General features: G+C 37.9%; 2 protein-coding genes, 1 long non-coding RNA gene and 1 other non-coding gene across 5 annotated transcripts; 3 read left to right on the forward strand and 1 right to left on the reverse strand.

Moving 5' to 3' along the window:
* Positions 1 to 589: 589 nt before the first annotated feature.
* Positions 590 to 12,174, reverse strand: cpa5 (carboxypeptidase A5). 2 transcript variants are annotated; one of them, XM_077517241.1, is made up of 12 exons: positions 12,155 to 12,174; positions 6,396 to 6,609; positions 5,058 to 5,139; positions 4,831 to 4,965; positions 3,882 to 3,986; positions 3,207 to 3,308; positions 2,971 to 3,072; positions 2,787 to 2,897; positions 2,616 to 2,706; positions 1,084 to 1,283; positions 928 to 1,012; positions 590 to 848 (listed from the first exon to the last, which is right to left on the reverse strand). In XM_077517241.1, exons 2-12 carry the CDS (start codon positions 6,458 to 6,460, stop codon positions 661 to 663), a joined length of 1,266 nt encoding a protein of 421 aa, XP_077373367.1. In that variant the 5' UTR covers positions 6,461 to 6,609; positions 12,155 to 12,174; the 3' UTR covers positions 590 to 660. The 2 variants fall into 2 exon arrangements, with proteins under 2 accessions (XP_077373367.1, XP_077373366.1); XM_077517240.1 differs by lacking the exon at positions 12,155 to 12,174 and adding an exon at positions 7,116 to 7,223.
* On the forward strand, positions 678 to 5,954 carry LOC144016305 (uncharacterized). The gene is made up of 3 exons (XR_013282885.1): positions 678 to 870; positions 4,837 to 4,926; positions 5,091 to 5,954. It is a non-coding gene; the product is annotated as an uncharacterized LOC144016305 (long non-coding RNA).
* tes (testis derived transcript (3 LIM domains)) lies at positions 8,320 to 18,823 on the forward strand. Its single transcript, XM_077517238.1, has 8 exons — positions 8,320 to 8,750; positions 10,630 to 10,715; positions 13,178 to 13,250; positions 14,331 to 14,756; positions 15,934 to 16,338; positions 17,929 to 18,144; positions 18,231 to 18,389; positions 18,473 to 18,823. Exons 1-8 carry the CDS (start codon positions 8,724 to 8,726, stop codon positions 18,662 to 18,664), a joined length of 1,584 nt encoding a protein of 527 aa, XP_077373364.1. The 5' UTR covers positions 8,320 to 8,723; the 3' UTR covers positions 18,665 to 18,823.
* Positions 18,824 to 20,337: 1,514 nt separating this feature from the next.
* On the forward strand, positions 20,338 to 20,411 carry trnan-guu (transfer RNA asparagine (anticodon GUU)). The gene has a single exon. It is a non-coding gene; the product is annotated as a tRNA-Asn (tRNA).
* The last annotated feature ends 4,736 nt before the right edge of the window (positions 20,412 to 25,147 follow it).

Consider the following 25,147-nt stretch of genomic DNA (forward strand, 5'->3'; position numbering starts at 1 on the left):
AAATATATCAAAAGCTCAATTAAGCTAATAATTATGAAGAGTATTCAGTAAACATGTTTGTTTTGAGGTGGTCATTGTGCACTGGTTGTACAACTGTTGGTGAGTTTGCTTTTTCACATCTTTGAAACAGTTTCCAAATTACATGAGTCGTTAGAGCATTTTATTTGATTTTTTTTAATAGAATTTTCCTTAATATTCATTTTACGTTTTTTTTTGTACAATTTTCTTTATTTTTAGTATAATTCGATTCTATTTTTTATGACGTACTAAAATTGCAATTTTTTTTATAGTTTTATTTCTGATTTTTTTGGGGGGGGTTGAAATTTATCACAATTTGTGCTTGTCAGTATAAATATTGTACGAAATGTTGAGTTTTACATTTTATTCTGCTTTATTAGACAAAGCCGAGAAGAGCGAGTGCTTTTTCATGTCATTTTTCTTGTCAATATATTGTACAAAATGTTTTGTTTTACATTTTATTCTGCTTATTTAATTATTTATTTTATTGTTCCACAGCTTAGGCTCTTTGAAAGCGCTATATAAATAAACTTGAGTTGAGTTGAGACAAAAAAAACAAAAAAAAAGCGAGTGCTTTTCCTGACTGTTGCTTTATTGTTGTTATTAATGACGTTCCTCTTCCTGTAGAGGGCGATGTGCATCTCAGTAGAGGTTCTTGGATGTGTGGTTCATGATGGCCATGAGGGCCAGCCACGTCTCTCTGGCCGTGGGGACGATCTGGTTGGAGGGCAGCATGAAGCCGTAGCGGCCCGTGTCGCGCAGCTCGAAGGTGAACGAGTATTTGATGCCCTGGTTGTACGTCCAGTCGATGGTGCCTCCGCTGGCCTGGTCTGGAACACGTGACATTAAACGGTAAGCACAGGCCTCCACCATGTTGAACGGAATCGTACAGTGAGAACGAGAACTCACAGATGGTGTTGATGATGCTTCCATATCGGTAGTAAGTGCGGTAGAGAGAAGCCAGGTCGGTGATGGCCTTCTTGGCCAAAGCGTGCTGTACAAACAAACGAATATAGAATGTAACAAAGCATCATCATACAACATTTATTTGGGTTGAACGCCTACCAGCTCAGCCTGGTCCCTGACGGGCGTCCTGGTGTATCCGTAGGGATACAGCAACATCTGCGAGTACGAGTGGATGGACACGAAGGACTTGATGTTGCCGTGAGACTTGACGAAGTCCACGATGGATCTGACCTCCGACTCCGAGTGCGCCCGCGGGCCGCGGTACGTCTCCGAGCAAGGATTGCTGCTCGCGCCTGGGCCTAAAAGAAGTATACTGATGCTCATACAAAAGTTTTTCTACCAGTGGGAAGGAAGGTTAAACTAAGAACTCACCAATTGTTTTATCAAGATTAAAAACAAAAAAAAAACGGAAAGAACAAACAAGTGACTTACAAAGAAAGGAACTGACAACGGAAACGAATAACTTGCTAACTAGCTGATTCAAATAAGGAAAACAACAATTGATGAAAGGAACGAACAAGCGACTAACAACAATACAAGGCATAACTGACTAAACATAATTAAATGAAGAATAATAGTAGCAATGTAATGTTCACGCATGTGTATTACCAAACACTGCAAACAACTGACTACAAATAACTCGCCAACCAAGGAACAACTTAAGCTAGCAATGAAAGAAACATGAGTACCAAACTATAGAACAAACAGCTGACATTTTAACTAATGAAGGAAATTCATCACTTGTTTGTTCCTAACAAAGGAACAAAAGACTGACTATCTTGTTTGTCCGTATGCTGAAAATAAATGCCCGACTAACAACTTGCCTTACTAACAAAGACTGACTGCAACAAACCAATGAAGAATCGAACAACTGGTACACCATCTGACTAACGCATGAAAAAGGAACAACTAACAATATAACTTAGGATGAATGAACAAAAAAAATGACTAATAACCAACAGAGGAACAATCGACTAACTCCATTAGTTAGTTAGCTTGTTCATTTATAACATAGGTGTGAACAAACAATATAAGAAAAGTTGATGGGAGGTGTTAAGATATGGAGGATCAAAACGGACGAAATTAAAAAAAAATAATTTACTAAATAAAATAAATAAATAAAAGTGAAATAAAAACTGATATCAAATATAATTTAAAAAAAACAACTAAACAACTGTGAAAATAAAAAAAATACATATTTAAATAGAATTAAATATCAATCAAAAAATAAAAACACTCTCCTCTCACATGCAGATGCTCTGTCAGCTCAAAATGTTATTCAAATGAAGGGGGCAGTCCTAAGCGTGTCTTCTGCGTGAGACACTTTCAAATGTCCTTAGTCCGATTAATATCAAAATAAATCTACTTAAAATCACATTTTGACTCATTCATTAAATTGATTATCAAAGACTAAAACAAGGGACATTTTTGCTAAAATTATAGTTAAAGTTAGTTTTGTAAACATAAAATGTAGTTTCAGTTAGTTTTCGTTTTTTAATAAAGCATTTTTGTTATTATGTTATTTTGTTAATGAAATTGTTTTTTGAACTTTAGTTGTAGTTTTTTCGTTAGTTTTGGTGTACTAAAATAACCTTGGTCAGAAGGCTATGTTTGTTCTTGCACAACATTACCTCCAAAACCAGCGTCCCAGTTCCTGTTGGGATCCACACCCACACAAGAGGTACCAGAGTTGGGCTTCCTGGTCTTACGCCACATGCGGTTCTGGAAAAATCGAATCCAACGTTAAAAAAAAAGTGAGGAAAATATTACTAGTTAGTAATATTGATGACGTTAAGTCTCACGCTCGTATGCGTGTAGTTGAAGCCATCGGGGTTGGTGACGATCTCCAGGAAGATGTCCATTTTGTTGAGGATGGCGGTGAGGGCGGGGTCACGGCCGTAGTCGTTGACGATCTGAAAATGACATTTTGGTGAAAAAAACGGCGCCAAAAGTAATTCATGTAGACACTGAGTGACATCGGATCACCTTCTTGGCGAACCAGGCGCCACTCGCCTGAGTGACCCATTCACGAGAGTGGATGCCCGTGTCGATCCAGATGGCGGGACGCTTGCTTCCACCCGTGCTGAACTACGAACCAAAAAAATAAAATAAATGCTTCCATTGTACAATGTCAAAAAAAAGATTATCTGCTCAAATCATGCTAATGATGCTAAACTGAAATCCCAAGTTTCATGTACGTATCATCTTGTAAGCATTGTTACCTTGAGCACGTTGAGAGGACGCCCTTCGTAGCTTCTACCAATCACCAGCTTGCTGACCAGATTGGGATTCTCGGCCACCAGCATGTCCTGGAACTTGTACAGCTAAAAGTACCACATCAGTAAGCTGAAGACAACAACCAAGCAATCAGCCACTAACTGTCACGCCGCCACCGGTGTGGCGGTCCATGCTCTTATTTTTGTAGTTATGTTTCCTGTTTTGTTTTGAAGTTCTGATTCCCCTCTCATCTCAGGTCACTTGCCTTTCCTGCCCCTCACTAATCACCGGTCACCGGCCATGATTATCGCCACCTGTCACCAATCAAAGCCATCAGCATTCTCCCCTCCGTTGCCGAAGTGTCACCTCTCAGTGCATGGAAGCGTCCTCACAGCCCTTGAACCACAGTCCTTGTTTTTTGCCTTGCCTTGCCTTGCGCCCTTAGTTTGCCCCTTGTTTTCCTCCCTAGTGGAGCGCTTTCTGTTGTCCCCGTTTTTGAGTGCCCTTTTTGTCTCTCCAGTTTGGAGCTTTTTTTGTTCAGCCTTTTTTCCCTCTTTAAGAGGCGTTTTGATTTTCCGGTCATTAAAACTGCAGCCTTGTTGGCCAACTTTATATCTGCGTCTGAGTCCTCCCTCCTCTCGTCGTGTCACTAACAAGTGAAGAACGGCAACGAGTGACACCTCATTGATGTTGTGATATCTGGAGAAGTCGAAGCTATCGGTGTTTCTGGGCTCGCTGTAACGGGCAGAAGCGTCCATCTCCTCCTGCTCCTCGTCCAGGATCACCTGAGGAAAAACAACTAGTGTGTCAATCACTGCAGTGCAGACCAGCTGCCGCACACAGCAAGTAACTAACTAACTAAAATGAACGAGTGAAACAACCAATTCACCAAAACAAATACTATGCTAATACAAACACTAAGTAACTAACTAAAATGAATGGGTGAACCAGCCAATTCACCAAAAACAAATACTATACCAATACAATTACTAACTAACTAAAATGAAGGAGTGAAACAACCAATTCACCAAAACAAATACTATGCTAATACAAACACTAACTAACTAAAATGAATGGGTGAACCAGCCAATTCACCAAAAACAAATACTATACCATAGGGGTGTGAATTGCCTAGTACCTGACGATTCGATTCGTATCACGATTCACAGGTCACGATTCGATTCGATACCGATTAATCCCGATACGAATGGTCACGATTCGATACCGATTAATCCCGATACGAATTTATAAGTCGATTGTTGCGATTTTTTTTCATTCATATTTAGAAAATACTAATCAGTAAGCTTGTAGAGTGTAAGATTTATATGAAAATGTAATATTTATTTATCTGAAATTTCAGTCTTATAGAGGTTGTAATCTGTTTCATGTTTGAACAGCATTAAAATAAAAATATTAAGGCTTAATGTGCCGTTCATATAACATTCTTCCATGCTCAAGGTGTGAATCCTAAAAAAAAAAAAAAAAAAAAAAAAAAAATCGATTCTGCCGATTATTGAATCGATTCGAGAATCGCGCGATGTAGTATCGCGATATATCGCCGAATCGATTTTTTTTTAACACCCCTACTATACCAATACAATTACTAACTAACTAACAGGGTGTTCTGACCTGCAGGTCCTCAATCATGATGGAGTATTCAATGTCGTTGGTGTCCAGGAACAGTTTGACGGCCTCCAGACTCCCGAGGGGAACTCTGACGTCCACGTGAGTGTCCATGTCGCGCGCCTCCATCCAGAAGTCCAGCTAGCAAGCACACAAACACTGCATTATCTATACAATATTGTTTGAAGATGTGTAGTTTTATACTTGATTGCCACCATGGGATGTTGTCTCACCCCATACTCCTCCATGTCCTCCATTTGCTTCAGAAGAGACAGCTGCGCTTCATCCTTTGCCACCATTCGAAGAACCTGATGTCTTTGAACGCAACACAGGTTGTTCATCTTTTGACACAATGCAAAGATTTACAAAGAGTTTGTTTAACAATATACTTTTTTTTTACACTATTGTATGGACAACCTGATGTCTTTGAATACAACACGCGGATGTATTTGAACATCACACACAATGGTCTACGCAACATATTGGTACAGCGCCATCTTTTAAATGCAACACATTGCAACAGCACTATGCAACATAACCAATTGATAAACCTGATGTCTTTGAACTCAAAACACCACACACAAAGGAACCGTCTTTTAACGCCGTACAAGAACCGGATTTCTTTGAAAACAGAACAATTCTTGACACATGGGTTTTGTTTTGTTTTTTTATTTATTTATTTTTTACATATCTATGCCAAGATCCTGATAGTTTTCAACACAACACACAACATTTTAACACGATCATGTGAAGAACATGATGTCTTTAAACTTAACACACAATTTACACTTTTTTTGGCTACACGAAAATAGTGAAAACCTGATTTCTTTGAAGCCAACCCACAATGTTTTCTACCTTTCTTTTTACACAACCATCAGAAGAACTTAACATAAATACGGTTTGCAACTGTTGGAAAAACCTGAACCTAATACAATCTTTTTGAAATGGCAGCGCAATAGAACCTGCTGTCCTTGAACACAGCAAACAATGTCACGTTTGTGTATTTTTTATTTTTTTTATTTGAAGAAGCATGTGAAAGAAAAACTGTCTTCAAAGACATCACAGTACACACTTTTTAACTGGACCCTGTCGCACATACACTTTGCAATCGTGTGAAGAGCCCGATGTCTTTGAACACCACACACAAAGTGTCACAACACACCAGTAGGAGAGAACTTTCCACACATACGAGTGAGGAAAGAGTTTGTTGGCATCTTATGTCAACATACACTCACTGGTCACTTGCTTGCTCCTTTAGCTACAGAACATGATATATAGCAATTCAAAGTGGGCGGGACACACAAAATATGATATTCTTTCATGTTTGTCCAACTCATTTATTGCTCCAAATTGAGCCCTGAACCAACATGAACATTCTGTCATGCCCTAGAGTATAAAATATATAGTACGATCATGTAGGCCTCATCATCATCATCTGCCAGTGTACACTGCCGAGTGCACAAACTGCTCCCGCTAACTAAAATGAAGTCATAAAATGTTATTTTGTGCACAATTGAACCAAGGCTGAATACAATTTGTAACATGCGTTCCATAGTTGGGCATCAACTCACCCTTCAAACGTCTCCTTGCCCAGCGCGGCAACGAGCAGCGCGGCCAACACGAGCAACACCCTCATCGTGACAGAATTCAAGAGTCCCGCCCGGGACCCCCGCGCGCCCCTTTATGGTCCCACCGAGGGGCGGGTCAATCCCACCTTGCTCAAGGGCAGGGAGGTGTGTCGGCAGCTGTGACGATTCCCACGCCGGAACGCTGACTCTTTAAATCCTATTCGAGAAAAATACCAACTTTTATACTTTTTTTTTTTTTTTTTTTTTTTTTTTTAAAACATGATTAACAAAATGCTCATCAACCACGTCATTAGGAGCACCTGCATAATATGATGGTTTATATAGTATTATGATTTTTCTTTTTTGAAAATGAAGCAAATGAGAAAACAACAGGAAGAAGATGCATCTTCCTCTTTTGTGACCTCGTTACTAATTGAAAACTTAAAAAAATGAATCTAATAAGCAATTTTGATGTGAAAGAACATGTGCTCCTCTAATAGCAAATATAACATACACACACTTGGATAACGCACAGCTAAGTCACATTGATCTCCGGCAGAGAATGCAAATATTAACATTTATTTTTACTTTAGGAGAAAGACAACCTTTAGCACGGCTAACAAGCTGCAGCTTTGCCTTATGTAAGACGACTGATAGCAAAATAGGTGGTAAAAGCATCTGTTATGGTCTCACACACACACAAACCTTGACGTTAGCACGTACCTGCTCACTGAAGGTGTCGCACTTATTAAGTGTTCTGCTATTCGGTGCCTTCTTGTCACAGTGAGACAGCGTTCTCACACGGAACTTCCCTCTTTTTTATTTTCTTTTTTTTTTTTTTATCTTACTTGAACTATTCTAGATTGCTGCATGCACACTGTCAATCGTATAAATGTACAGAGCAACTGACTCAAGGTGACATGAAAGGAATAAAAATGATTGCATCCCCAATAGTTCTGTATAAATGCAAGATAAAGGGGCTGGAAAATTGTTGGTCGGAAATGTTGCATTTTAAATGACACTTTCAACGGATGAGTTAATGGAACAAACTGTTTATTTTATATTATTTTATTTTATTTGTGATATGATGCAGTGTTGTTCTAAACCAATACAAACCAAGAAAGTGAAAACATGTTTTTACTGTATGAGTTATATTTATTGAAACTATTCAACCACAAAATATCTACAAAAATGTTTATTTATGCCTCTGTATTTAGTCATGTGAATTTACTTTGCATTATATTAACGCCATCAAAGTTAAACCATACCACTTGAGCATCATTTAATTTATATACAGGTGGTTTATATAATTTTTTGTGCAACAGCTTTGGTTTAAAAAAAAAAAAAAAAGACAACATGGTAAAGTTTATTGTACAATGAAAAAGTTTTCACCTTTTACTATCAACAGTGTTCTTTTTGCACTACAGACGTTGGCTGCAGTTCATTAACAGGGGCAACTGTACTTACAAATAAGGCATTCATATTATTTATAAGTGTGCTAATTATGCTGAAATTTGCAACAACAGTGTGCTGCAACTGCAACTTGGCAGTTCACTGATTAATAGCTTTTCAGGGTGTGGCAGAAGTTCTCACAGGAAACCACATTGTTTCCAGACATGTAACATCACAACGATTGCTTTGGCAGTATGATGTCTTTAAAAGTGCTCTTTATAATACAATAAACACGTTTTAAAAACATTCTTTTTAGTGAAGGGATTAAGTGTGACTGCAGGTTCGAAGTGGTGAATTTGCCCCAATCCTTTGTCAGGATGAGGCCCGCCTCCTCTGACCGCCGATTGGCTGATTTCATCATCGCTGTTTGTATGCCTCGTTTTATTGGAGCAATGAAACATCTGTCATCGATCCTTGGGACAGCTGAAAGTGAACGGGACCCGGCAGTCTGAAAGACGTGCTAAGTTAGCGTAAGGAACATAGAAGTATGGCATAGTTAATTTCAAAATAAAATAGTCCTGAAGCTTCGCAATGACGACAGCTGGTTTACTATGAATGTTTGATTATCCAGAAACTATATCTGTATGTAGTTCGGCATGTAACATTTAAAAACAACGCAAACGATCGAATTATACGTTGTAAACGTATCATGGTTTATCTTATTTTGTTCGTTAACACCGGAAATGTTGACTTCAGCTGTTATAACTGGACGCTCGTGAGTAGCGGGCTGGCTTCCAGAACCGAAAGTAGTGTAAAGACCAGCCCGTTTGGCGACTCTGGTCCATCTCGTCGTGTCACTCGAGCGGGTAATCGTGACAGCTTTCCCGTCGGGGTCCACTCGGTTCGGTTGGTGTGTTTTTGGAGCCGAGGGAAGCGGACATGGAGATCGAGAAGGAAGTGAAGAAGGTGAGTCAACGCCCTGCTAAGGTGCGCGAGGAGGGTACAGTGCAGGTGGTCGTCACTGGCCGCCAAAGACAACAAAAGTTGTTCAAACTACGATAGTTATTTTTACACTTTTTATTAAACTGTGTCGATTGACCCTGGCATAACCCATTGTTAATTTATGACACCATTCATGATTCAGTTTACAGCAAATTACCTATAACTGAGATTTAGCAAACTTAAAGGGACCAATTATGGAAACTTGACTGACACGTTTTTTTTTGTTTCATGTTTAAATAAAGTAAAATAGTACTGTATTATATAAAAATAAATATATAATACAACAGTAAAAGCGAATGTAAAAGCATAATCTGGTTTTATAAAGTGTAAATATTGCACGTACTGTAGAATTTGTGTGTTGGGTGTGTGCCTTTAAGGGGCGTGGTCTTATTAGTGACGTCAGAAGTTGAAGTGGCGTTGTGTGGTCTCTAGAAAATCTCTGTGTTTTCGTTTTATGTACAACTGTTAGTCCCATTCAATGAATGGCTGAAAAAGCTGCTCCATTTTTCTACTTTAATTGTCACTTATTTTATTTTATTTGTTTTTTTGGGGGGTGCTAAGGGGAGGATTTTTGTTGTGAGCCAAAATCGGGGATTCAAGGCAACTACTTGGCCACTTGAATGAAGTGGAAAAACAAAATGGAGCAATCGAGGTCCAATAGTGCCCTCCTATATGGGCAAGGAGAGCCACAGCCACTGATGCACTTCCAGCCATCTATTGTCCAATGCTTAAGGGAAAAAAAGTGTCAATAGCCACTCCCATTAAGGGGCTTCTTTGTTAGTGTGTTCACAGACGCATTAACTGATTTTCTGTTGAGCTGCCAGATGACCCAGACATTCTTGCTAAGGCGTCGAATTTTAATCCCCGACACAGATAAACATTCTCAAATGCTGACTGCTCATCCCCACAGCTGTATTTGCTCTTCTTTGTGTAATCAAACAGATGTTTTATGGAAACATCTGCACCCACAAGAAAGAAAATCACCCTCGCAAACGTGGTCTGACAGATGTGAAATAGCAGATGTTCTTCGGGGATGTGCCTATTTATTTATTTATTTATTTATTTTTAGTGGAAGCTCCAAAATCCTCAACGAAATGATAATATAACAGACATGCTTAATCAGTCATTTTCATTTTTTCCCATAGCCTTTAGGTTTAATAAGTCATTTTTATTTTTCTACATACTTTCAAATTAAATTATTCATTTTTATTTCTCCACATTAAAAATGTTTACTTAATCATCTTTGTTTTCCCATTCTTAAAATGGCTTTACTAAATTTTAGTTTGTTAATTGCATTACTTAAATTGGATTCAACTAGTAACTTTTTAATTTTCATAGTAAAAAGGGAGTAATTATTTTTATTTTATTTTTTTACGTAAAAAGAAATCTAGTTTAATTCATCTGATATATTTTGATTTTTTTTTTCATTTAAAATATCCTTAATATTTTTTAATGACTGTTTTTCTTTCAAAATGTTATTTTCTATTCTCTTTAAAATTAGTTAAATTTGTCATTTTTTCTATGTATAAAATTATCATTTTTATTTTACATATTCTTTAAAAAAGCCGCCTACTGCCCAAAGCCAGCAGAGATAGGCTCCAGCACCCCCCACGACCCTTGTGAGGAATAAGCGGTCAAGAAAATGGATGGATGGATGGATGAAAAAAACATTGAGTGTTAGAACAGAGGAAGTGACAGATTCCAAGGCTTCCTGAGTCAGCCTTATTGAGGAACCACGCTGAGTCACTGAATGACTACCATGACCATATATGGTCGCAAAAGGATGTTTCATTGAGGTGTGTACCAAATGAAGTGTCTCCTTAATGTAATGTTTATGTTTCAGATGACCCTGGGACATGAGTTTGGTGCGGGCGCCGCCTGCTTAAAGTGTAAAGACAAGTGTGAAGGTTTCGAGCTTCATTTCTGGAGGTGAGATCTCCACCAAGGAGCTTGAACTTGTTGATCATTTATCATCAACTATTGCCCTACTTTCTGCATCCATGTTTTTATTTGTGGGCGCAGTGGTTCTTTCCTTAGTGGCTCAAACACTGACTGAACAGAAATCCCTGAATGTGCAACTTTTATTCACACAAGCTCTACTGGAAATTGGTTACTAACTAACACTAACTAGCATGCGAACCACCCCTAAACATAAACCTTATTTAAAAGCATATTCTTTACACTAACTAACTAACTAACTAACTAGCTAGCTAGCTAGCTAGTTAGTTACTTAGTGTAAAGAATATGCTAGCTAGCTAGCTTGTAGCTAACCTTATCATACTTCTTAACTAAATAATTACATCTACCTCCTACCTTAGCTGACGAACATTTCCCCAAACGTTTGTTAAAAACTACTCATTCCTCTTACCTTAACTAAAAACTCTAAAACAAAAACAAAAAACCTACCTTAACTCAAAACCTGATACCTTAATTAACCTTTACCATTATCCTGAAACTAACTAGCTAGCTGGTAGCTGACCTTATCATACTTCTTAACTAAATAATTATAACTAACTACCTCCTACCCTAACTGACAAACATTTACCCAAACGTTTGTTAAAAGCTACCTGTTACTCATACCTTAACTAAAAACTCTAAAACAAAAACAAAAAACCTACCTTAACTCAAAACCTGTTACCTTAATTAACCTTTACCATTATCCTGAAACTAACTAACTAACTACCTAACTAACTTAGAAACATTAGAAACCCTTACTCTTATTCTAAACCTAATCCTAAATAAATTTTTAAAAAGTCTAAGAACTAAACATAACTCTCCTACTAATAACATAAATTTCAGTTCCGCATTTGAAAAAACTCTTACCTTGAGCCTTCGCTTAACGCTAACTCATAGACTCACAAACTAACTCTAGGAAAATGTAAACACACAGTAAGAGAATAAAACGGGGGGGGGGGGACAAAACAAAGAAATACCACATGAATTAGGCTTTTGTTGTTGAGCACATATTTTCTGTTGAGGAGAAAACAGTCTCCAGCAGTGAAGTTCATGAGCAAGTGACAAGGCCGCTTTGTTGAGGACACCACATCATGGACTCACACAATGACTCATTGCGAGATTCGGACAAAATCCAAGCGTTGTGGGACACGGATCAGCGGCTCGGAGACTTAATTAGCAACACTTGAGTGATGTCACAACACAGAGGCTCAACATTTTGCTCTTGACCATGTCAGGAATCTAGTGTTGAGTCTGTTGACTTTTTAAAAAGGGTGACGTAAATGCTTTCATACACTTCTTTGCAAGGTTTCTGTTCAACCGGTCCGTAATTATGAACATTGAAAAAAAAAGATATAAATGCAGTTTGTGACCGGCGCAGAAGTTTTTCAAGTGAAGTAAATAAAATCACTTACCGGAGTTGCAGAAACGAAGGTCGGGAGTAAAATGAATAAGTTTGAGGGCGGCTGGTCTTTTAAAAGTCGAGGCGCTTATGTAACTTGAACTGTAGACGTTATTGTGCACATACTTATTTTGAAGTTTTTGACAGATTTACCTCATGTACAGTGTATGAGTAAGCGTGGGTAAATTGTGTAAAAAAAAAAAAAAGAAACATTACATAATATATCAGCGGGATAGTTCTAATTGCTAATTGCGAAGGTGTGTTCTCGCCCAAGTTAAAAACAGATTTTTTTTAATTTTTTTTTTAAATTGGACTGGCAGATGTAGAAGATGTATATTGGAGTGTGTTAAGATGTGTTGCATATGAAGGAAATGCTGTAAACTGTATTAAAATCATTATAAGTTTAAAAAAAAACAAAAAAAAAACTCTTTGATTAAAGCTACTTTGGCTGATACCGGCAAAACTTATTAAATCTGATATATGTGCCAAATGCAAGAAAATTAAAGAAACTTTTGGGCATTGTGGAGGAGGAGGAAGGAGGAAGCGCTTATGTAATTTCAACGGTGAGCGGTGAAGTATTTTCATTCACCCTAATATTCTCATCAGATAGTCTTTTGAAACCCGAACCGGTAACATTAAACCATCACCTTTGCAATATTTATTACAATAACCTTTAAGCCTCCTTTAACCCTCTTAACGAAAAAACAAAACAAAAAACCTTTAGAAGCCTTTGATCATTAGGACTTCAAACAATCGCATTCTCATAACGCTTTGATTATTTTTATCATAGCTGTCATATGACGTCATATGCAACCTTTTATCGTGCCATTTTGACCCCATCCATCAAAATTTGACACAAACTGCTTTTATATATTATATATATTTATTTATTTATATATTTTTACAAGTAATAGCAATCCTAAATAATTATGCTCATAATCACTGATGTTGCCAAAATGTCTGACTGGCCTGCGTCTGGATGGCGTGTTAGACGCGCATATTAATTGAGTTGTTGCTCCATTGTTGTGTGTTGCAGAAAAATCTGCAGGAACTGCAAATGCGGGCTCGCAGAGCACAATGTGCAGATGAACTTCGAGGAGAACAAAAAGGTCAGGTGCTTCCAAAGTTTCCTCCTACTTTAGGTACTTTAAAAAAAAAAAAAAAAAGTTTATTTTTTTATTATTATTATTATTTTTTTACAATTTATGAGTTTGATTATAATTAGCTAACTTTAAGTTTTTATGTCCTTTATAATTTTTTTTGTTTTGTTTTGTTTTGTTTTTTTAAATGCTTTTATGGTTTTATTGAACTTTTAGTTAACTTTGTGACTCCATTTCATTCAGTCATTCCATTTCCACATTGAAAATAATAATTAGAATTAATAATTTTTATACAACAAAATCAAATTTCAAATGTCAAGTCATTTTTATTAATATAATTACATTTTTTTATGGTTTTATTGAACTTTTAGTTAACTTTGTGACTCCATTTCATTCAGTCATTCCATTTCCATATTGAAAATAATAATTAGGATTAATAATTTTTATACAACAAAATCAAATTTCAAATGTCAAGTCATTTTTATTAATATAATTAATTGAATTTAATTAATTTGTAATATTATGACTATTTTAAAGAATGTTATTATTGGTAGTAGTTTTTTTGCCCCCCACATATATTTGTATATTTACTAATTTTTATGATTTAATTTTTTGTTTGTTTGTTGTTTTTTTATTTTTATTTTTTTGGAAAATGTGATTCTTTTTTTTCCCCCAAAACATTTTTAAAATAGTTACAAGCATACTTTTTTTTTGTTTTTTTGTTTGTTTGTTTGTTTTTTCCCCACTGGGTGTTTCTCCCCTTTTTATAAATCATATTTTTAAATTATGATTATTTCATTATTGAATAAGTTTAACTTATTCACGTAAAAAAAAAAAGTTTCTGTGAAAAACAGCGTTATTTTTGTATTTCTAAATAAATTTAAATAAATGGTTTTCATTTTTTAAAAACATGTTATGTTATGTTATGTTATGTTTGAGTAACTACATTTCGCTATTTCTTTTCTGTCTGTCCTGCCACACATATATGATGAATTTAATACTCCACAACCCCCCCAAAAAATTGTTTCTCTTGTCTTTTCCCCAAGTGCCCTTCAGTGGCTTTTCTGATCGTCCCGAATGTCCTTGCAGGTGGGGAAGCTCTTTGAGGACACCAAGTACACCGGCCTCATTGCCAAACTGAAGACGGACGGCGCCCCCGTGTACCGCGGCAACGCCGTCACCATCACGCTGGGCGGCCCCGCCACCGCCCACACCGTGTTACCGGGCACCGCCCACACCGTGTCTCCCGCCTCCGCCGCCGCATCCGTACCTCACGCCGCCGCTGCGGCCGCGGCTTCCGTCCCGCCTGCTGCAACCAGCGGCGTCCAGGCAACCTCGGGAGGTACGGCGCCGGGCGGCGCCCAGGCCCGGCCTGCTGGCGTCGCCCCCGTCAAGGCTAACGCGGCGAACGTTCACGTCAGTCCCGCCACAGCCAACGCGGTGCCGGTCAGCAAAGAAACGCCTCTCAAGTCGGTCACGTACGAGTGGGCGCCTCCTGTGGCTAACAAATATGTGGTAAGTTTGATTATGTGTGCGCTTTTAAATTCTGTAAGTAATTAACTGATTTTAAAAAAGAGGAGGATGAGCGTGTGCAGTGGATCAAAAAATGTTGACGTCCTTATAACATTAAATATTGAAAGAATTAACACATAACAGGATCTCTTTAAATTTGGCAGGCAAAAAATGTTGATTTAAAAAAAGCCTTTTTAATTAAGCGATGAATTGTGATTATTCACAATTTTACGATCTGATTAAAAAACTATCTTTTGGTAGCTCTAATAATATTTAGTTGGTAAATTCTCCCAATTACATCAAGAAGACTCCGTTTAATGTCCACCCAATTAGAGATACAATACTCGATATTATTACAAAATGAAAGTATTTCATTTTATGTTTAGCTGTATTTTTAGTTTTATTTTTTGTTTAAGTGTATTTAATTATTTCTAGTATATTGTCGCTGCTTCGTGAAAACACTTATGTCCATTTTTTTTTTTTTTGTAGATTTTATTTTATTTTTTTCTTTTAGGTTTTTTGGGATGTCTGCATTCAGTTTCACCCCAAAACATAAAAATGAAAAACATGGACATAAATCTTTTTCACATAGCAGTGATGATATGTATGTTAAATTGTTGTATATATTTTTTTTATTCTACGTATGTGTGATTATTTTTGTTATATTAAATATATTTAAAATAGTCATAGCTTTAATTGCATACTAAATTTCAGAATTTCATTTAACTGTATTTTTTTTTTACAATTATTTAATGTGTTAAAGTGAATTTCACGTTTTTGTTTTAATCTGTTTTTATATTTAAACTGGTTTTACATTTTCTTACATATCCCACAATTCTTTTTAACCACATTTTCATGTTGGTAGTAATCGCCTGTAAACACTAGAGGACGCCAAAGTTTAGTCAGAAACAACAACAAAACCCAACTAGCTGTAGTACACGATGTAAATATATCACCAATCAACAACTTACTACAACTTTTAAATGAGATGATGTCAAACTCGTTTTCATTGCAGGTAAAATTTTAAAGATTCTATGCTGTTTTTTATTTTTTGTTTTTTTACAAAGGTCCGAATGTGCTGTGCTGGCTGTTTGGTCTACGATCATATCTTAATCCCAAATATTTTCCCTTTCCTCTTTTCTTGATTGGTCCGTTTTTTTTTTTGCTTCCCCGTTTACAGGCGGTGCGCTACATCGAGCTGCTCCCGCCCGAGAAGCGGCCCGTGGCGGGCACGGAAGGCGCCGCCTACCGCCGCCAACAGATGGCCCGCCAGCTGCCCGAGCACGACCAGGACCCGTCCAAGTGCCACGAGCTGAGCCCGGCCGAAGTGAAGAAGATGCAACAGTTTGTGCGCAAGTACAAGGACGAGGCGCTGGGTGTCGGCGACGTCAGGCTGCCCGAGGAGATGGCTCTTGTGCAGCAAGCGGCGGTGACGGCGGGTGAGGGCGGACCAGGCGCGAAAGCAGCGGGACCCGGAGCGGTGGGCCCCAAGGGAGGAGCAGGGTCCATGTCTGCTGGAGGCGCCGTGGGCACCGCGGCCACCGCTGGCGCCATGGCCGCTCCAGGAGCCCCGCAGCAAAGCTTCGTAAGGACTTTTGGCTTTGGCAGTGAATACATTCATGTTCTTATTCATTCATATTTGTCTCTTACGCAACATTGTGCGCTAACCACAGGGCCCGTGCGCCTTCGCTAGCCTAAACACGGCATTCTGATTAATATTACATTTGTGCAATATGCGTTATGAAGAAAAATCCAGCTGTTTTTATCCATCTCAGGAGACGGCCATTTTGTCACTTTTTGTCGACTGAAAATGACATCCCAGTGCCAAAGAGCTCAGATAACGACCAATCACGGCTCACCTGTTTCCAGTTTGGTCATGTGATGTTTGCGAGCTTGCAAAATTTCTTTGCGACAAACAAATTTCTCACATGAAAGGACAACTTTAAAAAAAAAAAAAAAATGTTACCATCTTCTTGTAACATACAAGCAGGCCGCCTTCAATTGTATTATTAGAATATGAAGCGGGCAGTAAAAAAATGTGCAGCCGGTCGTAAATGTCACATCAAAGCGTTCGGGTGTGACGCCGTGACGGATGTTTAGCTGTTGTGTGCGTGCGGCGCATTGTGTGTTCCACTGGCACTGAACGGAGTTTTGTTTTCCGCGCAACAATGAACGCGACACGCCAGCGCAGCTAATCTTTCAGCAACAATTAGCCGACACTTCCTGGCACTTAACAAACTAGCGTAAGGACTCTTTATGGGCGTTTTGGACTCTCGTCCGTGTGCTAACTGTGTCATAGGTCACCAATAATGCATAAAAAGTAGAAACTCACAAATTTTCAAATTTTCATTTTTGTAAATTTGTTGTTTGGTTAAGTTGAAGTAACTGCGCTAACTAACTTTATACTCATTTATTTTTTCCTTTTTTTTTTTAATTGACTTAACTCAATTTCGATATTTATTCAGCTTTTATTTTCTATTCTTCCCATTTTTTAAGGGTTAAATTAAATTCAGGTAAGTTTTCATTTATTTGTGGTTTTAATTATTTTTATTTATGTCTTATGGGTTTAGTTAACTTTTTTTTCCAGCTATTATTTTAACATTTCTTGACGGGTTTAAGGTTGGTAACTTGGGCTAACTGCATTTCATTATTCAGTTTTGATTTTATTTATTTCATACCGTTTAATTTTAGTCAATTATGCCATCTACAGTGTTATATTCTTAATGGTTAACTTCAATTTCATTACTATATTATTATTTATATTTGTTCGTATTTTGTATGGGTTTAATTTGGTTTTAGTCTTATTTTTATGTATATTTTGTTCATATTTTGTAGTTTGATTAATATTTTATTTTCATTTTTCCACACTTTCAATTGGTTTAATAAAATGTTTTAATTATTATTTTAATATGTACCATACATCTAACTTTTTTACTTTTTATCGGTAATTTTCTTTTTTATTTTATTTTTTTTTTTTTAAATATATTTTTTTATGGTTTATTTAACCTTAGTCAACTTTGAGTGAGCAATTTCTTTGTCATTATCATAACATTTCAGGCAATGACCTACTCCAGGTTTCCTTACAGTTAGCGCCACCTGTTGCTTCTACATAAAACTGAAAGAAAGAGGGAAAAAAAAAAAAAAAAAGTAATTTTCCTGATCTCCTTCCCCTCAGTCGTGCCGCCGCTGCAATCAGCCGATGCGCGTCGGCGACCCGGCCGTGTACGCCGAGCGCGCCGGCTACGACAATCTGTGGCACCCGGCCTGCTTCGTGTGCTGCACCTGCGACGAGCTGCTGGTGGACATGATCTACTTCTGGAAGCGCGGAAAGCTCTACTGCGGACGTCACTACGGCGATAGTGAGAAGCCGCGCTGCGGTGGCTGCGACGAGGTGGGCTCCATTACAGAATTAGGCAGAGGTGTCCGCTCAGATGAGATTTTGCTAGTCTATGGGTTTTGTGTGGTTTTTTTTTGTAGCTGATCTTCAGTAACGAGTACACGCAAGCCGAGGGCCAAAACTGGCACCTGAAGCATTTCTGCTGCTTCGACTGCGACCTGGTCCTGGCCGGCGAGACGTACGTGATGGAGCAGGACAAGCCCGTGTGCACCCCATGCTACATGAAAAACTACGCTGTGGTAAATGACACTTTTTCCACGTAGCCTGCAACACATTATAAACGAACAAGACATAAAAACCTGCGCCTTGCTGACGTCCACAGAAATGTTCGGGCTGCGGCGAGGCAGTGGATCCCGAGGCTCAGCGCGTGTCGTACGGCGAGCACCACTGGCACGCGGCGCCGCAGTGCTTCAAGTGCTCGGGCTGCGCCAAGGTCCTGATGGGCCAGCGCTTCATGGCGGCGCAGGGACGGCTCTTCTGCTCCGTCGAGTGCAAGAAGAACGCCCCCGCCTAGATGCGCGATTCCAGACGGCGGGCGGGAATTCAAGATGGTGAAGTGATTCGTATGAGTGCCTTAAAAGTCTGCACTTTTTTTTTACTATTCAGGTCTCTGCCATGTAACTACTGAAAACTTCATTAGCTTGTATCATTAAAATATGAGATTATGACTGAATATTTGCATGTCAGCCATTTTGTTGGGAAAGCAGACATTTTGGCTTCTTTTCCAAGTGTCCTTGAGTGGATCCACAATTTTTTTTAATTTAATTTTATTATTATTATTTTTTTAATCGACCAAATTAGAACAAGGTTTACAAGACAGATGGGTGACGCTAAATTCCATATAATTCTTGTTTTGGTTGCACTTCGGAAGATGAATTTTGGTCTGCGTGTCCATCAAGACGTCTCAAGAAGCAATGCCTGAAAAGACACAAGAATTATTGACATTTGTTTCCATTTCCAGGGGTCCTTCAAAGACAAATGTTTTTTTTTTGTTTTTTTTAAAATCAACATTAAATAGTATTAAAAAATGATTTGTTGCCTTTTGATGTGTCATGTATGGCGTGATGGAAAAGTTGCCGTGGAGCTTTCATGTTTTTACTCTCCTGGGGTTGGAAACTATTGACAATTCCAGGAAGCGTCATCTCCCGAGGAACGCCATTGTCTCCAATGGCCCAATGGCGACTACTTCCCCTTCATTCAAGCCTGATGTGACGACCACTTTGTCAACCAACTCAATGACTCTGCAATTGCTCCATTGGCCTGCAGGGGACGCCAGTGTACGCAAGAAACAAAGGGAACTGCTGGACTTGATAAGTCAGTCGTGAGATCAAGAGCAGAGAAGGGTTGGGAATGCCAAGAAAGAAAATAAAATAGATGAAAACAATTTTAATTGTAATGGATTTCTCACTATAAATCAGATCACAACTTCACCTACTTTATTTCTGAGCCTGTCGAAATATTTTCAAAAACTTACATTTCTTGATTTAGAACATTCAATTCAAATGTGACTTACTTAATCATGCTACAAATGTCACTTTTTCCATGATCACAGCTGGTGTTTTACCTTTACCAAATCAGTGACATGAAGTCAGAATGTGATGTTTTGGCGTTCAGGTTTGCATGGAGCTGCTGCTGAAGATTTGCGTCCTATACGCATGCGTTAATTTGCATGATGCAAATCGCTGAACGTTTACCTCAAAAAACAAAAATCTCCCGCCTTCACTTGTTCTTCCAGTCATAACTATAAACTCGTAAATAACCCTTTTGAAAGTTTTATAATGTTCAGATTGATGCGAGCGCACCTGTTGAACAAATGTGAACCGATTGACTTGTTCTAATCAAAACCACCTTTCCTCGCATAAACGTTTCCATGACGAAAGTGCAGTTGTGAAATGCAGTGGAGGAGGTTGGTCGTGACCGACGTTTAATCTTGTTTCGGAAAGGAGCGCTTTGATTGAAACACATCGCTGTCAGAAGACCCGACAGATGCTCGTTTTTTTGGCTTTGTTGACTTTGTCTGCTTACAGTTTACGTGTCATAAGAGAAAGCGTTGTTGAATGCCATTATCTTGCAGTTTCGACATGACAAGGAGTTAACAACTTAAATTGTACTATATAAACTATACAATTGCGGGACCAGTCGAGAGAGGTGTGGACAAATATGTAAGTGGGGAGCGATTCTTACATCGTCTCTGTGGCCCAATCGGTTAGCGCGTTCGGCTGTTAACCGAAAGGTTGGTGGTTCGAGCCCACCCAGGGACGTTCATAGTGTTAAGATGCTGCTGTATTTCATTTGTACTTTATCTACTTTTTAATTTTATCGAGGGTTAGGGTTAGGGTTAGGGTTAGATTTTTTATTTATTTTTTATTTATTTTCTGATTTTTATATTTGTTTTTTTTTGTTTAAACATTTAATTACAATTGTTTGTTTTATTTATCTTTTTAGTTTTGTAAAGTACGTTTAGAGTGAGTGGAACATAACTTGTGGCCATATCGAGTATCCATTGTCAAAATTCCTCCAAAGAAATCAGGCTTCTTATTGAATGATATTTTAATATATTTTATAATATTTTATTTTTATTTTTTTTTGTTATACTTAGTTCCCTGTCTGGAAAAGAAAAAACAAGGATGCATATGTGAAATAAAATAAAATTAATCATTAAAAAAAAAAAAAAAAATGATTTCTTCTTCTTCTAAATATTTTTACATGGACACAAATAAGATTTTTTTTAAAAGTATATTTCAAATAAAAATATAAATAAAGAAAATAACATGAACCTGAAAATTCCTCTAAATAAACAATGCCATAATACAGTATATCTTATTTCTCTGCTTATAAAAAAATATATACCTTTACACAAAAATTAAGTAGAAAATAAATACTATAAATTAATAAATTTCCCTGTATTCTCTTCCTGGTGAAACATTTTTTTAAATAAATAATTCAAATAAAATTAAAATCCATCATCATTCGTCTAAATAAATATTTTTTGCTGGTGTTTCTGTTAATGTAATGTTTTTCAAACTGATTTAAAAAAAAAAAAAGATCATAACAAACTAGACATTTCTCTAACTGTAAAACATAGGATGTTTTTTGTTTTGTTTTTTTAATAAAAATTAAAGGTAAAAATAATTATCAAAAATCACATCAAATTTTACTTCTCTACCTGTCAAAAATATATTAAAAATACAAAAAGCTAAATATCAGAATTCTTATGAATAAACAAAATATGACATTTCCCAATTCCCATATTTTTATTTTGTCCAAAATAAAAAGACAAATTAAAATGTCTTAAGGTCATAAAAATTCCTCAGAATAAGTCAGGCCACACAGTCTGAACCAAATCTGGTTTCTTTATTTAAAAAAAAAAAAATTAAATTCTGATACTTATGTACAAATATGAACATTGTTTTAAGGCCAGCTTGTGGCGCTGCACGTTTGTATTGTTAGACACACACACGCACGCATGCTTCCCATGAAGTTTCCCCTTCCTGCTATTGTGTGTGCTGCTCTGGCAAACATGGAAAGTTGGAAAAAGGGTGCAGCAGAATTCCACAAGCTCCAAACTCCCAACAATCAAACGATGCGTTTATGGACTTTTCGCCGGCGTGCGTGAAATTGCGCGCGATTGTCCCTCGCAGCAACATCGGTGAGCAGCTGGACTGTGATGAGTGCTTCCATTGTGTTGTGAAAATACAATACAGCTGTTAGTGTGACTCATTACCTCCGCCAAGCATGAAAGGCCATTAACCCCTTTCTTACCGGTTGCAATTTTCCACAAACTACACAATTAAATATCAGTCATAATTTTACATGAATATAGCGTGTTTGTGTATGGGTGTGTCACTGATATGTTAAGGATGGTCTGTGGAAGTGTGGATGGGAGGATGGGAAATGTTGGTAAAAAGATTTTGGAGGACATAACTTGACGCTCCGAACGTCTGCTTTTCACACCATGTTGCGACACATGCAACCTTTGTAGTCACTCAGGCACTTTCTTGACTTCTTTTGATGACTTGGATGCAGCCCCTGATAATTTGGTTAGTCAGTCAGTTTTTCGTTCATATTCTCGTGCTGAAATCTGCTGTTCAGACACAAATGTTCATCCTCCATTCTTTTTTTCAGAGCAATCTTACACAGCAGCTTGGAGAGGCCACGGCACTGCTCCATGTTTATGACCATACAAGGCCTCAACACATTCCTGACTCCCTCATGGACACGCTGCCACACTTCTTCATCTTCTACACGGAGGAGGAAGAGGAGGAACTTATCTCGTTTGCACTCATTAGTTTGTAGCAAGTGATAAGCCAGGGTCAGAGGTCAACCAGAGCAGGTCAAAGAGATGATTCTGGAACGAGAAATTTCCTTCTGGAAGCTCCCTCCCATAAACATTGGAAATGGAACGGACGCGTCGTAGTTTTTATCAGTGCATCCTGCAGAGGGCGCTAGTAGGATTGAGTCAACTGGGAAGTGCAAATTGGCGCATCAAAGCCATAACAGAAAGGCTTGATCAGTCTTTCAAAGAGTGTTTGGTGTTAAAATGAACAGCCCAAGATGAACACCTCATTTCTTTGGTCATTGGCATTATTTATTTATTTATTTTTACAAGAACCTAGATCTGTCAACTGTTGGAAGTGGCAAAATGCTTTCAACACAAACGCAGACGAACTAACTGTATGAACGAAACGGCTCTCTTGACAGTGTCACTCATCGTTATGTAGCGTGTAGTGTACTTTGTGGACTTCATTCCCAGCATGCCTTTCAGGTTTACGTCTTTTGAGTTTTGGCCAAACCGGCTGTTGCTTCTCCTCCTCCGCCTAGGCAGCATCGCTATCATACCTGTTAGCAGACGGGATGGTGCCGCTTCGTTTTTGTAACATTTAGGAGCACGGCTGCAAAAACAACATGCGCTTAGTTTGTATGGTTTAGTGAGAAGCCAGGCAATAATCTTCAAATGTTAACTTTGCCTAAACTGAGGGTTGAGTTTAGGGTCAGGGTGGGGTTTAGGTTCGGGGTTGGATTTACAGTAGGTTAGGTGAAGGTAATGTTAAGGTTTCAGTTAGAGTAAGGTTTCAAGTTTAGTGATTAGTATCGGTTGGCCGATGTGGATTTTTTTTTTTGTTTTTTTTTTTTTGTTAGGCTTATGCCAAATTTGATATTTGGCAGAATAAATTTCCTAGAACCAATAAACTCATTCACTCCCAACCATTTTCACTTGTGTTTTCCTGGATTTTGACTGATTTTTCAAGGCCCGCAAAATATTGTGTTCTATCGCTATAAAAATATGGAACATACCAAAAGAGAGATTAAAGTCTCTTCTTTTATCAGGGAAAAAAAAAAGTATATTCCTATCTGTTTCCGCTGTGCAGCAATTAGCCATAGAACATAGCTAAGTTTCATCGTTTTTCACAATTCTGCTTAGAACTGTGGGGAAATCAGCTTGTTTTAACATGGCCTGGTTGATCTCTTATACTCTGCTGCCACTCAACCATTTTCTGCAGTAGAGAGGCTGCATCAAAGCCTTCTCTATGCTCTGGCATAAAAAAAAAACCACAACAACAAAAGTACGTATTTGGGACACTTAAAACATTTAAAATATGACGTATTTATACGTTTTTGGGAGCTAATGAGTTAATCAGCTGATTATTAAAAGAAATATATATAATGAATAAAATAACTTATTTCCTGTTCTTTTAACACTTAAAAGAAATATATTACAGGCAGAACATTTTGCCTGTTTTACAATACTTTGTCCTATAGTATTTGTTTAATTTTATAGCAGAGAGAAAATTTGCAAAAATCAGCTGTTTTTTTGGGGGGCGTATAAGTATTTTGTATTACACATGTGGTCATGGAAGGAATTATGAATTGAACTAGTACCACAAGACACCACTGTAGCCTAGTGTATATTGTTTTAATGCAATATGCCTCCATAGATTGTCAGTCATCCAGCTCACCCAAATATGGCATATTGTGTGCCAACTTGGTCATGTGATTCCCAACCAGCAGTTCCAAAGGGCCAACTTCCAAATTAGAGGAAAAAAAAAAAAGTCCCTTGGAAAACAAGACTTTCATTGACACTTTCAACAATGTGACCAGCACGAAAGTACAAAATGATTGGCCCCCCCCACTTGAGAATTGTTGACGCATGAAAGCTGTGCCTCGGGAAAACAACTTTTACCAATGAAGTCATCCGATTTATTTATTTTTTTCCACTCATTGGTGCAAGGGGAGGAGGGAATTGTTTGGAAAATGTGCTACTCGCTCACTCCCGCTAATACGGAGATGTCACGGCGTAACCAGTTCAACACTGGAAAATGCCTCCGTCTTCCCACTGAAGACATCCCCGAGCCCACCAGGAAGCCTCTAGTCAAGTACCATGTCAGGGATGATGTGTTGAAGCACAAGCGGCGATGACAGGAAGTAGATGAGGCTAATGTCATGTTGGAGTTTGACTCTTTCGAGGGAATTTGCCAATTTGCAAAAAGTGACTATAGTATTATGCAGAGTAAGTGCCACTAGAGGGAGCCCATGCATTCCACACACTTTCGGAATCACTGTATGGGATGCGAGAAGATAAATAGCCCAACTGGTGAGCTCTCAAAGGCGGCTTGGAACGGATTAATTCAGTTTTCATTCTTTTTAATGGAAAGATTGCTTTGGTTCATGAACGTTTCATTAAGCACAACATACTGTGCTCTCGTTTTTAGACTTTTTTTTTTAAGCGATCGTTTTTGGGTTTGTTTGTTTTTTTAATGGCTTTTTACAGTGTACTGACTATCTCAAAGGTACACTCTAAAAACAATTGAGTCAAAAAGGGACCAACTCAACTTTTTGGGTTATTTATTTAACCTAAAAAGTTGGGTCAAATACACAGCCACCAAATAATCCAAAAAAAAACAAGTTTTATGGGTTGTTAATTAATTTTACCCAACTTTTTGGGTTAAAAAAAAATAAATTGAAAACATTGGGTCGGTTCATTTCTCACCCAATTCTA

The sequence above is a fragment of the Festucalex cinctus genome, chromosome 3 (assembly GCF_051991245.1).
Source record: "Festucalex cinctus isolate MCC-2025b chromosome 3, RoL_Fcin_1.0, whole genome shotgun sequence".
Classification (NCBI taxonomy): Eukaryota; Metazoa; Chordata; class Actinopteri; order Syngnathiformes; family Syngnathidae; genus Festucalex; species Festucalex cinctus.

Coding starts and splice junctions, on each gene's coding strand:
- cpa5 (XM_077517241.1), bottom strand. CDS start 6,460: ATGAGGGTGTTGCTCGTGTTGGCCGCGCTGCTCGTTGCCGCGCTGGGC. Junction 2,898..2,970: donor GCGCCTGGTTCGCCAAGAAG/GTGATCCGATGT, acceptor TGTCATTTTCAG/ATCGTCAACGACTACGGCCG. Junction 1,013..1,083: donor TCAGGGACCAGGCTGAGCTG/GTAGGCGTTCAA, acceptor TTGTTTGTACAG/CACGCTTTGGCCAAGAAGGC.
- tes (XM_077517238.1), top strand. CDS start 8,724: ATGGAGATCGAGAAGGAAGTGAAGAAG. Junction 8,751..10,629: donor TCGAGAAGGAAGTGAAGAAG/GTGAGTCAACGC, acceptor TTTATGTTTCAG/ATGACCCTGGGACATGAGTT. Junction 10,716..13,177: donor TTCGAGCTTCATTTCTGGAG/GTGAGATCTCCA, acceptor TGTGTGTTGCAG/AAAAATCTGCAGGAACTGCA.